Source organism: Nyctereutes procyonoides, unplaced genomic scaffold (genome assembly GCF_905146905.1).
Source record: "Nyctereutes procyonoides isolate TBG_1078 unplaced genomic scaffold, NYPRO_anot_genome, whole genome shotgun sequence".
NCBI lineage: Eukaryota > Metazoa > Chordata > Mammalia > Carnivora > Canidae > Nyctereutes > Nyctereutes procyonoides.
Genome location: NW_026575125.1, coordinates 56,873,232 through 56,886,331, shown reverse-complemented (window position 1 = coordinate 56,886,331; position 13,100 = coordinate 56,873,232). Strand labels below are relative to the sequence as shown.

At 39.4% G+C, this 13,100-nt stretch overlaps 1 protein-coding gene across 1 annotated transcript; it reads left to right on the top strand.

Annotated features, from left to right (window-relative positions):
* Positions 1 to 5,954: 5,954 nt before the first annotated feature.
* On the top strand, positions 5,955 to 11,770 carry NEXMIF (neurite extension and migration factor). The gene is made up of 3 exons (XM_055337404.1): positions 5,955 to 6,033; positions 6,710 to 11,078; positions 11,677 to 11,770. Exons 1-3 carry the CDS (start codon positions 5,955 to 5,957, stop codon positions 11,768 to 11,770), a joined length of 4,542 nt encoding a protein of 1,513 aa, XP_055193379.1.
* The last annotated feature ends 1,330 nt before the right edge of the window (positions 11,771 to 13,100 follow it).

The window sequence follows — 13,100 nt, the reverse complement described above, 5'->3', positions numbered from 1 at the left end:
TGTGTAGAAAATTAAAGGAGTATAAGAAAAATTCTTCTGATGGGAGGGGCTACATGGCCTTGAAAATATATGGCATTAAGTTCCTGAGTGATTTTTGTGGGGTTATTGGAATTTTCCTTTCTTGTGTTGAATAAAACTTCTATAGCAGTCAAAACTATGTATTTTTATAAACAAACTCATCTTAAAGATCTCTTTAAGTAGCTACACAAAGAGATACTCTAGCGGAGTCACTTACTTTTGGAGAATGTCTGGGCCCTCTGACCTTTGGTAATGACAAATATTCTGGTCCTAAAAAGGTCCAGGCATCTACTAGCCTATCATTTTGAAAGTAACTGCTAAACTCTACTATAAACATGTCTGCAAAAGGAGTGTGATGAAGGTAGGGTGAGATCTGAAACAGTAGTTTTACCACTTGTTATAGGTTGCTTAGCAACTATGTATATAGAAGAAGGCACTATGATTTTTTGAGTGTACATGAACATTATGTGAGTGTGTGAATGGGAGAAAGATGGTGTTTGGACTGTTACACCTCAGGGTAACAACACAGAGCTCTAGAATCCAAAGTCTAAAAGAGCAGTGCCTCCTTCCCAGCTGGATTTGGAATTTGGCCTTTCCCCCACTCCCTTTCACTCCCTGCTTGGGATAAGCAAAAACATTTCTCTTATATGTGACAGCATTCTCCAATAAAGACAAATAAAAAGTTAGTACTCTAATTAGTGGTTGTTTTTATTTATAAATTATATATTTCTCCTGATATGTAACATGGTGCCATGGGGATATTTCCAAGGATGTCTATGTGTTGCCAACTCACTGTGTGACATTGGGCAAGTAGTTTCCCCTTTCTGGGACTTGGTTACCCCATTTATAAAATGGGGAGTTTAGGATTAAGCTATCTTCTAAGGTCTTCTATCCCTGTGATTCAGTGCTTATATTTCCGAAAAGAATATAATAGCATTTTAAAAATGCAATTAACAAGATAGATTAGTAGTAAGAAAAGAGATTAGAAACTGTATGGAGAAAGCCAAAGGGTAATTCAGCCTACAGTTCTTGCACTCAAGCATTAAATGTAACTCAATGGTGCCTGTCAGTGAAGGCACTCGGTAATTAGGACACAGTCCTTGTATAAACCCATTCTCAGAAAGTGCCAGGCTACAGTGGCATGCTCCTTCTAAGAACTCACCATCTTGTACACACCAGTGGGTGTCCTAAGTTGGTGTCTCTATGCTTACTATGCCATTATACTGCCCATTTAGGTCTGGTGACAAGAAGAAAGAAACTCTTTTTTGAAATACCCATTCTTTACCTGACAAACAGTAATTAGACTTATTTACCACTTGTTCTTTGGATGTGAGAGAGAAAATAAGCAGGAGAAGGCTTAAAAATAAAATTGATTTGCAAAGGCAAAGGTACTCAGATGTGCCCATAAAGTGGAGCTACCTATGGCCTAAAAATTTAGAAATTAAGACTAGTAGGGAGTTTGGCTATTCCTGACGTGAATGCATGAGTACCTCTGTTTGTTTCCTTCTAGCCCTAATTCAAGTTTTATTGAACACTAGGTTTTATGGCATTGGCTTAGATCTTTTATATAGACAGTGCATTTTTGTGCATATCTTTGAGTTTTGGAATCTTTATAATGAGGGATGAAATAGATTTATACTGTACTTTTGAGAGATATAAAATTCTTTTTTTTAATTTATTTTTTTGTAAGTTTTTTTTATTTATTTATGATAGTCACAGAGAGAGAGAGAGGCAGAGACATAGGCAGAAGGAGAAGCAGGCTCCATGCACCGGGAGCCCGACGTGGGATTCGACCCCGGGTCTCCAGGATCACGCCCTGGGCCAAAGGCAGACGCCAAACCGCTGCGCCACCCGGGGATCCCGAGATATAAAATTCTTTTTTAAAATATTTTATTTATTTATTCATCAGAGAGAGAGAGAGAGAGAAAGAGAGAGAGAAAGAGAGAGAGGCAGAGACACACGCAGAGGGAGAAGCAGGCTCCATGCGGAAGCCCAACACGGGACTCGATCTGGGGTCTCCAGGGTCAGGCCCTGGGCTGAAAGCTGCACTAAACCGCTGAGCCACCCGGGATGCCTGAGATATAAAATTCTTTAGTTTAACTGTGATCATCTCTTCATGCCTCTCTCACCCTTAATATTTTTAAACTTACGTGGGTCCTCATTTAAGTATGTTTTCTGTATGTAAAAGCATCACACCTCCATATTTCTAACCTAGTGCCTTGAAATCGTGACAGGTTTAGAAAATGGAATTAGCTAAGCAGCATTATGGATAAAAATGTACTCTCTGAACTACTGCTGATTATGTCATCTATTATACTGACTAAAGTTGAACTGGGAAGAGTCAGACTAGACAGAGCTTGGCGAGGCTAGCCTGGAAATCTTCTCTGGACCTGTTCACTACAGGTTCACTACTGCAATTCCATCTCCTTGTTCCATTTCAGTCCCCAACTAAATTTATACATTCCCCATCTATAATAACTTGCTGGTCAGTTGCCTCCTTTCCAGTATGACAGCTAGACCCTTGCCAGCTTCATTATCCATGTTGGACCTGATTATTGTTTATTATTATGATTATTATGGCTTGTTCCCTCCCAACAGACTCTGAGAGCCTTGAGAACATGGATCTAGTTTTATTCATTCACCTGTCTTTCCCACTGTTGTGCCTAGTACACTACCATTACCACAGGTGGTGCCTTGTCAATTTGTTGAATTTATTTAAACTGGTATCCTGAAGATTAGCATTACTCAAACCTCAGAGCTTATGTTGTCTCAGGTCCAAAGGCAGAAACATGATTTACTTCCCTGTATTGCTTTTTTGTTTTGGTGGTTGTTGTAGTAGTTGTTGTTGTTGTTGAAAAAGGTCAAGGACAGCACAAATGCTAGGGAAAGTTACTTAGACTCTGAGACCTGAGGCTTAAAGGCCTTTGGGGAAGAACATAGCAGCCTATTGCGATAGGATATGAACCCCTCTTCAGGCCTAACTGGGGGGAAGGGCAGGTAAGCAGGGTTGCTTTACCAGTTTAATTGAGCATTTCCTTGCTTCATAATACCTGTCTCCATGCTAATGTTAGTTCAGTGCCATTAAATTGCATGATTTACCATGATCAGCAAAGCAATTTGTTGTACATAATTCCAAAAGTGGTAATCAATTTTATCTCAAAATAGATTTTTAAAATCCTGCAAAATTTATTGTCCCAAAATGCTGATCAGTGAGGAGAAGCTAAAGCAAGCCAAGAACTGTTTGTATTTACAACTATACATTACTGTCCTTCTCTCAAATCATACTTATAAGCAACCAAGACATAAATAAATAAAAATGTGGGGAAATATATGCCTGTAGGTTGTCTCACAGCTGAGCTTTGAAAAGACATAGGACATGACCCCAGGATTATCTATTCAAGGGTTAGCCTTCTAATTCTGCAGAACAAAGGTCCAAATAATTGATAATCACTAAGTTAACATCTATATACTTAGTTTTCTCTTTTGAAAAAAATGTAAACCTAACAGCGCCAATTTTACAAGATAATTATCAGTACAAAATGAAATAACATCTGTAACCATATCTAGCTTAATACCTGGTGGTTATTCATTCTCTTACTCTCCCCTTTCCAACTCATTAAGCTCCCATACCCTTCTCCATATCTTCTTTATTTCTTGCCAAGGTGTGTTCTTTCTATTTTCAACCCTTTATGATTCCCTTTAATTATTGAAATCTACAAATAATTTGGCCTTTATCAACTCCCTGCCAAGATGGAGTTAGTGAAGGGGAGGTTTTAAGGGAAAGTAAAATGATAGTTAAAGTTCATTTGAGTTTGTTTTTGTTTTGTTTTGCTTTGTTTTGTTTTAGAGAGAGATAGCATGCATGAGCAGGGTTTGGAGTGTGCACAGAGGGAGAGGGAGAAAGAGAGAGAATCTTAAGCAGATTCCACACTCAGCATGGAACTGGACACAGGGCTTCATCTCATGACCCTGAGATCATGACCTAAACTGAGATCGAGAGTTGGACACTTAACCAACTAAACCATCCAGGCACCCTTCCGCTGAGTTTCTTAAAAGGAAAGTTGGCACAGAGGAATCCATGATAGCTGTGTGATTCCATCTGACCCATAAGATTCTCTCTGAAGCAGAGGGCCAACCATCTGATCAGTTTATTCAGTTCCACTACAAATGAGCCCTTCTTGCCAAGAGATGGGGACTTTGACATGCTAGCCACTCCTCTCCACTTGCTAGAAATCTCCAGCCCTTCTTTTTGTGTAAATACAACAATTAAGCATATCTTTCTCTTTTCCCTGGCACCTGTGGTTTATTGACTGCTCTCAAATCAGGTCTTGTATAGAGTGAGAAGAAAGTTTGGCAATTCAGATATATAAGTGTTAGGGGAAACTCAGGACCATCTGATATTTTTAAAATTGGATGATTGCCTAATATAGACTTCTTATTTTACAGATAAGGAAATAGGCAAAACGTCACAGAGATTGAGTCATATAAAATTCTGCTCACTGCTTCTTGTTCCATGAATGTTGTACCTATCTTTTATAGTATATTCATGTAGTAAGATAAGTGATTATACACTTGAGATTTTTGTAATAACTGCTTGGCCATCAGCAGTCTGTGCTACTTTAAAGATTTATTTATTTGAGGTGAGGAGGGGCAGAGGAAGAGGGAGAGAGAGATTCCTCAAATTCCCTGCTGAGCACAGAGCCACCTCAGGGCTTAATCCCAGGACCCTGAGTTCATGACCTGAGCCAAAATCAAGAGTTGACTGCTTAACCAACTGAGCCAGCCAAGCACCCAAAGTCTGTGTTTTTAATAAAGAGACGATACTTGGCTAAGAACAAGGTCTAGAAAAAGGGGGGTTGTAATAAATGAGGATTTATAGATGTGATGGCATGTGGTAGACAACTCCATCTCATGTGGCCTTGTTTTCTATTGATTTGCATATACCTACCAACCAGGTAGGTGGGCAGTAGATAATGGGATATAGATATGTATTCTATGTAATGAAAATACCAGATGATGTAGGGACCTTTTCAGAAATTTCAAATTCTCTTTGTAGTAACACTTTAAAATCTTGCTGGACTGGGAGGAATATTTGTCAATAACAGGTCTGAAAGTTGAGAAACCAAGAAAGGAATTCTCTACCTCTTTCCATCCCTTACAGTCAAATTTTAAGACACAGAGAGAAAACATCTGAGTGTGATGTACATGTGTGTGTATGTATGAAGTACCTTATTTTTGAAGAGCTTTAGATCATCTGAAGAAGAAATGAGGCAAACAGAAATAAAGCCAATCACCACGTACATACATTCCTTATCTCAGGTCACTCTCGACTTCACTCTGCATCCTTTGGCCATGATTAGGTTAAATATATTTGTATCTGGGAGAAGGCATAAGTTTTCTTGCTTCTTCAGATTTCCATTATGAATAGTAAGGTGGCCTAGAGGGGATAAAAGATCTAGGACGTATGAATGAAGTATATATTTAAAATTGAAATGATATAAAAACAGGGAGGGAGGCAAACCATAAGAGACTGTATAGTTGAGAGAACTGAGGGTTGATGGAGGGAGGTGGGTGGGGGATGGGCTAAATGGGTGATGGGTATTAAAGAGGACACTTGGGATGAGCACTGGGTGTTATATGTAAGTGATGAAACACTAAATTTTACTCCTGAAACTAATACTACACTATATGCTAACTAACTTGAATTTAAATGAAATTTTTAAAATTGATTTATATAGCAGGTATAAACTATGAAACAAAAAAAATAGTAAGTCAGTCTGTAAACAGGTAAATTCCAGTGAGCCTTTTTAGACCTCTCTAACTGAAATGACCTTAAAACAGAGGCAAAAATACATTTAATGACTAACATTATATATTTAAAATGTGCAGGTTGGACAGCATTTGGACTTGGAATGAAACAATAAGAGGTTACATTCATGGATAACCAACAAGATAAGGCTGTCGTTGCCTCAGCCAATGGAGAAAACACTCTGATTAATGAGGCCAAAGAAAATGGTAAGAGAATTTCATTACGGTATATACTATCTCTCCTAGTAGTCTTTGTTATTACTATAGATTTTTAGTGTCCGTCAAGTTGGAGCAGGTTAAGTCTAGGGTGCCTCTGAAATTGATATTAATCCTAAATTTATTCCACCAAATTTCTAACTGGGCTAGAAGGGTCTCTAAGAGTTATCTAATCCAAACACCTTGCTCTTGCAAATCATCTCTGTCAGATGAATACTTAAGTTCCTCAAAATTCCTAGTGAATTATAAATATACTCTGATATGTGGCTTGGAATGTTTAGATTAAGAGGAACTTCCAGAACAGAGATCTGAATGATAGGACTAAGCTTTATAGCTTAAAACCATAAATATCCCATCTGAGCATTTTCCCACCCAGAGAGCCTTGACTTTTCAATTGATCAAGCAGTCCAGTTATTACCTTATTTCTGAAGAGAGCTCTGTGTCTAAAGAAAAAGCTGAATCTAAAGAAATACTGTTTTTCACTTGTGTGACTATTCAATATAAAATCAGTGCTGTTCTTTAGCTTTGTAGTTTCTAGTTCTAAAACAAAAGAAGCTGAGCCTTAGCTTATATAAGATCAAGTACCAGAAACTGATCAAGGGAAAGAGAGTGAGTGTGGTCTAAGACCATTAACTTTATTTCTGTCATTTCTTTCCCTTTTCTCCAGATTCAGAGGACCAGGGTGTGGCAGTAAAGTCACTGGCAGCTCTAGAAGCTGCTGCACCAATCCAGCCTATACCGATAGTTCAAAAAGAGACCCTGATGTATCCCAGGGGTCTCCTGCCTCTGTCTTCTAAGAAACCTTGTATGCAGAGCCCTCCATCTCCTTTAGGGCTAATTGAAGCACCTGAGCATGCTGCTAATAGTGCTTCTGTGAATGCCATCTCTCTTACATCTGGTGTTGCAAAAAGCCTGCATACATGGTCACTGCCCAATGAGTGTGAGAAAGCTCCATTCGCCATAATGGAGCCTGCAGGCATGTCAGCTCTGAATGGGGACTGCCTCATGCAGCCAAGCCGGACTTGTTTGGGCTGCTTCATGGAATCCAAGGATGCAGTAGATCCTGAGCCAGGGATCAGTCTGAAAGTTGGTGATCTAAATAAAGATTACGAAACCTGTGCAGTTTCTGATATAGGAATTCAGTGTATTAATGCTGGAGAAAACATGAAATATGGAGAGCAGCTGCTCTCAGACCAGCTCCTAGGCTTCCCTTTGCACAAATCAAGGGCAGGAGAAAAACGAGAAGCTGAGAAATCTGACATCGACTTGGAGGATCCAGCTCAGAAAAGCTATTATGAGGCATTACTGTTAGACAAGTGTAATACAGAAGAGGCTTTGCTGGCAAATTCCAATCAGGATTGGGGTTACTTTGAGACTTTCATTAGTGAGAGTAAGATTGAACTGCTTGACCTCTGTTCCAAAAATGAGCTGTCTGTCAACTTATTCTCTGAAGAAGATGTGGATAACTACATGTTCGATGATGATGAGTCAACACTGGGCAGTGATGTCTGTTCCTTGAAAATTCGGTATGAGTCCTTCCAGGACAATGTTCGAGACAAGACCACCCTTCTAATGCAGGAGGATGCCCAATTCAACTTTTTCCCCAGTGTCTTTACTACCTGCCCCAAGCGGGAGTCTAAGAGTGGGATCCTGAAACAGAACAGTGACCTTTCCCAATTCAAAGTCCCTGATGTGAATATCATCTGGGGGGAGGAGGATAAAAACTTGGACAAGAAGAAAGGCAAAGAAGAGGGACAGGAAGATAAGGGTATAGAGAAAAAGGATGAAAAGGATAATGGAGAAAAATCTGCCTTAAATAAACCATGCAGTGCGACTGAATTAGGGCAATTTAAGAATCCAAAGCAGGGCCATCTTGACAATTCCTTGGAGGCATCAGGGAATTTTGGTGATGACAATTCCTTCATTGAGGTTTCTTATGATGCCATGGGGGAGATCAAGGACTGTAGCCGCTATATGGCTAGGGGCACAAATTCTGGCAGCTCCTCCTCCCAGCAGAACTATGGGCTGCGAGCCAAGAGAAAAGTCAGGTACAGTGAAGATTATCTATATGACGTTGATTCACTAGAGGGTGAAAAAGTAAATGAGAGGAAAGAATGGCTTCCAGGTGGTTCCAAAGAAGAAGATGATGATGAATGGTGTCCCAAAAAGAGAAGAAAAGTAACCCGTAAGGAGCCTCCTGTTATTATCAAATACATCATCATCAATCGCTTTAAAGGTGAGAAGAACATGCTGGTGAAGTTGGGAAGGGTAGATTCCAGTGAGACAACAGTGAATTTGAGTGAGAATCAGCTCAACAAATATGCCAAGCTTGCCCCCTTGAAGGGGTTCTGGCAGAAGAAGAAAAAACAGAGAAACAGCAACACTGACTCCAACAAGATACCCTTATGCCAGAAACAAAACTTTGAACCAGGTAGCTTTGAGGTGTCATTTCTGCCACCTGCTCGAAAACGAAAATCTAAACTTGGCAATAGGCACAGGATTCAAAGAATCCCATCTGTGGAAACTTCAGCAAGTAGTAAGCAAATATCACTCTGCAGTGATCAGAAGCAAGGTAGTGCTCGTAAAGAAGACGGAGGCCTGAAAGGTACTCTGAAGTCAACACCTTTGGCTGTACCCAGCTGTGCAAACGGATTGCATTTAAATGATGTCACAGGCCCTGACTCAGTAAAAGTCAAAGCCCAAGATGCAGGATTTAAGGGGCCAGAAAGGAAAGTGCTCAACAAAATCAAATTTAAAAGTGAAGCCAGGTTAAAATCCAAGAAAATCAAAGCTGGGCAAGAAAATAAACCAATTGTTCAAATGAGCCCCCTTTTGGAAGATCAATCCTCTATGGCTAATTTAAAGAATGAGCCTATTCCTGGGACCTCAAACAGCTCTCATCTATCTGAATTTCATGAGGCAAAGGTTTCTAAGAATTCTACTTTCTTACCAACCACCTGTTCTTCTGAAATGCCTCTATCATCTGCTAATGTTGCCAACAACATACCTGTAATCCCTGGAGGGTATCTACAGACATTGTTAGATGCTTCTGATTTGTCAAATAATACTGGTATATCATACTTCACTCACCATTCTCCAGAGCAAAATGAAGGCAGCCTCACTCAAACGGAAAAATCTTTTGTGCCTCTCCAGCCTGTCCAGGACTGTGTGCTTTCCGCATCCTCTGAGTCTGAGCTGCAGCAGTCATCCCAAAACTTCAAAATAGAATCAAGCAACTATGGAAATGTGTGGCCCAACAAGCCTACTTCTGGCCCCCCGGAATTCATGGCTGAAGTTTCAAGGGAGATAGCTCCAACCCAATCTAATGAATTTGGAGTCTCCCAAGTAGTCTCCATGGGAAATAACCTCACAGCTACAACATACAATCGAATCTGCCTCAATAGTAGTGGCAGTAATTGCAACAAGGTCGTATACGCCTCTGTGCAAGACACCCAACTCCCATCTGATGACTCTTATCAATTATGTCACTTTAATAATGGAGAGATATGCTTTCCTTTCCAGCAGGGCCCAGCCAATATGGATGATGATCGGCTCTTTAGCTTTGATTCAATGGCCCCACTCTCTGTCAACTCAAGCAGTTATTGCTCCTTAAGCTTGAAATCCTGTGAAAAGGATGGTGATGATGATATTACTGATGACTTCCTAGCCCATTGCAGCCCCAAGCTAGTGATCCAGCAGAGTATTGATGAGATAACACCATTAAAGGAGTCTACTGACCTCTTGGATATCTCCAACTTCACTCCTGACAAATTCCGCCACTCATCTCTCTCAGAGATGTCCCCACCTGACACCCCTAGTCTTTCCCCTCAAATTACCAGATGCGAGAGTATCAAGATGCTAGGAACACTGAAGGAGTTCCAAGAGGGCATCCCAGGACCATTGAGCAATATGGAGAAAACCAAATGGGACTGCAGTACCCTTTCACAGCAGGTTCAAGTGAATGATGGATTTGCTTTAAATAACCATCAGTTTCAGTTCCATATGTTCAATGATGAGGATTCTGTCAGCCTGCTCCAAAAAACTCCTTGCCTATCAGCATTTAATGATCCATCTGGTCAAATGAGTACTAACAACAAAATGTCAAAATCAAGAAAGAAAAGTTCACCCAGCAAGAGTGCAGCTATGAACCAAAGCTCTTCTCAGAAAAACACCAGGAAAAAATCTCTCAAAGCCAACAAAGGGATTGAAAAGCCACCTGGCAAAACCTCCCGCCAGGCCCCTAAGTCGACGAAGAAAGGGAAATACATGGCTGCAATTAATGGAGAGAAAATGCAAATTGGCATTGGCCATGGGGGAGGACAAATCAACAGCATATCTTCCACAGAGAAGACATTGGACGAATGTATCCAACATGGTAGCCCTGTGGCCTCCATGAAGATACCAAGTCAAAAAGGACTTTCTGGAGATTGGACTTTGGGGAAAGAGAGCAGCTCAGCCTGGAGTGACCTGAACATGGGCACCAACACCAATAACCTCCTTGATGATGACCAACGGGAATTTCAGGAGCCTTCCTATATCTTATCCAACATCGCCTCTGGTATGGCAGATGTACAGAGATTCATGATGGCCTCCATAGAGCCCCTTTGGGAACCCATGGAGCACCATGGGGATCCCAACATATTCTACTCCCCAGAGTCCAATAGTCTAAAATTAAAAACCCTCAAAATATTGGCTGGGACACCACAGGAATCTAAGAAAAAAGTCAACAGTGGGTCCCCAGGAGCCACTAAGAATCACAGGTCCATCAAGGGTGTGAGTAAAAGCAATGGGAAAGCAGCGATAGGTGATCCTGGTCATGCAAACATGCATGGTTATGAGGACTCTCGCTCTGCCTTCTTTGATAAAAAGTATAATAACCTGAGCACTTTAGGCAATAATGGACCAACACACAAAAAGTTATATCGTCACAAATCCAGCTCCAAGGTCCTGAGAGATGAGAAGTGTAAGGGAAAGTGCGTGGAGCGAGAACAGGTCCACAAGGATGAGGCTGGGACAGCTTCTTTTGAAAAACTAAGGTAATACTGCACCAAAATGGCCGAAATGATGTACCCTTAGCTTTCTTACTGCCTACTAAGTCCACAGTCCCTCATTTTTTCCTTCTTGAAAGCAAAATTTGCATGAAAGAAACTGTCCCATTCCCTTCTTTTTTTCAAATTAAAAAGAAAAAAAGTGCATGAAAAATCCCTACACCTTTAAGCCACCCAAAAGATTGGGCAATTTTGTTATGGCTTAGCTAGGGATAAACTCTAACAAGGCTACTTTTTCTGCTATTCAGCATTAGTTTTTACTGATTGAGAAAATAGAACTAAAATATGCTCTTGAATGATTTTGGGAAGGGAAGGGCTTTGCAGTAAAAAAAAAGTTTTGAACAACAGAATCAAAAAGTTATATAGACAAAAGGGCAAGACCATTTAAGCAAAAAGAGCATAATTTGGAAAACAAAATCTCATCGTGTGGCAAGTTGGAGTGCTTTCTAGTGCCCCCTGTATTTGTATTTCTTTCTGCATCATACAGCATTTAGTATGATATAAACAAATTTAGATTGTATGATCCCTTTGTGGGACATACACTAAAGCTAACTAAGGTGGCATAAATTGTTTGGTTTTTCTGCAGGGATTCCGACTACAATCTCCTAAAAGCAGAAACAGCATTTTGGGTTTTACCTGTGTTTGAAGAAGAAACTCATATTTTCCAGAAAGACATTTGATGTTTGTGTTTTATTTCTTTCAAATATGCCTTGTGGTATGTATGTTGACATGTAAGTGCTTAAAAAAAAAGAATTTTGAAGTGTGGGAATAAGTCTTTGGAAGCAAACTTTAATCTGATGTTGTATGTAAAAGACTTCAAAAGTCATACAGTTGCACAAGTAGTTTATGCACTATTTACCCAAGGAAGAAAAGGAAAACATTGTGCCAAACTACAAACAAGTGACTGTATTGTATATATTTTTACTGCTATATCAACATTTGGTTGTGAGTATTTGGGGAGCTTGTCCCTGTTGATTTACTAGAAACATTCCAGTGATTCTTGCTATTAACCACCCCCACTTATGTGGATAGCACCTATAGATCACAGTGGAAAAATATGTTGTGTTACACAATTTACCAAAACTTAAAGGATACTGTTTGAAATGTGCCAAATTTCCTTACCTCATCTCACAGGTTCACCCCACAGTTTAAAGTTCATTAATGAATTTTTAAATATATATACATACATTATTTTGAAATTTTAAACCCTACTGTCCTATGTGGAAACATGAACAATTAAATAAGGCACAATAAAATTTTGTTTGTTCCATTGTCTAACAGTTCAATTGTTGAAAAAGTCATGACAGCTAAGTCCATCAGGGACCTAATATATGCATTTATAAAACCTTTTACAAGGAAACAAAACAGCTGCTTTAAAGTTTGTTTTCTAAAAGCAAAATCTGTAGCTGAAAATTATTTAAAGTGCAAAGTTATATTGCTGATACTTTATATCTCAGTTTTATATATTTTATAATAGTCTGGGATAAATTATAAAATAGCTATAAAATCAACACTGATAAATGAAGTACATAGATTGTTTTATTTAAGTAGTTTCATAAATGTTTTGTCAAAAGTGCTCATATCATGGCTTTAGTGTTCTTTAAGTGTTTAATCTTGCAATGCCAATGTCATTTAAAAAATGTTAAGGCATCTCAGTTCAACTTCTATGAATTAAGTACATATATTAGATAAGCTGAACAATTTGTGGTAACAACTAATCAGGGCCATATATACTTAGTCTGAGGATGACTAGTATTTGATGCCAAACACTAAACTTAAATTTCAATTTTTTATATACATTTTTGAAATCACATTTTTATTCAGCCCTTCTCCCTTTTGTCTTTAAATTTCACAGCTTCAACACTACTAGTGTTGCTTTTTCTTCCCCTTTATTCACCACTTGACTTCTAACATTTGACCTATTTTCCTTGCACAGTTGAAGGCCTGTGTGTCTAATGACTGATGCATTATGGCACAGATGAGATAATGGATGTAAAAGCGCTTTGTAGA

Coding starts and splice junctions, on each gene's coding strand:
- NEXMIF (XM_055337404.1), top strand. CDS start 5,955: ATGGATAACCAACAAGATAAGGCTGTCGTTGCCTCAGCCAATGGAGAA. Junction 6,034..6,709: donor TAATGAGGCCAAAGAAAATG/GTAAGAGAATTT, acceptor CCTTTTCTCCAG/ATTCAGAGGACCAGGGTGTG. Junction 11,079..11,676: donor GCTTCTTTTGAAAAACTAAG/GTAATACTGCAC, acceptor GTTTTTCTGCAG/GGATTCCGACTACAATCTCC.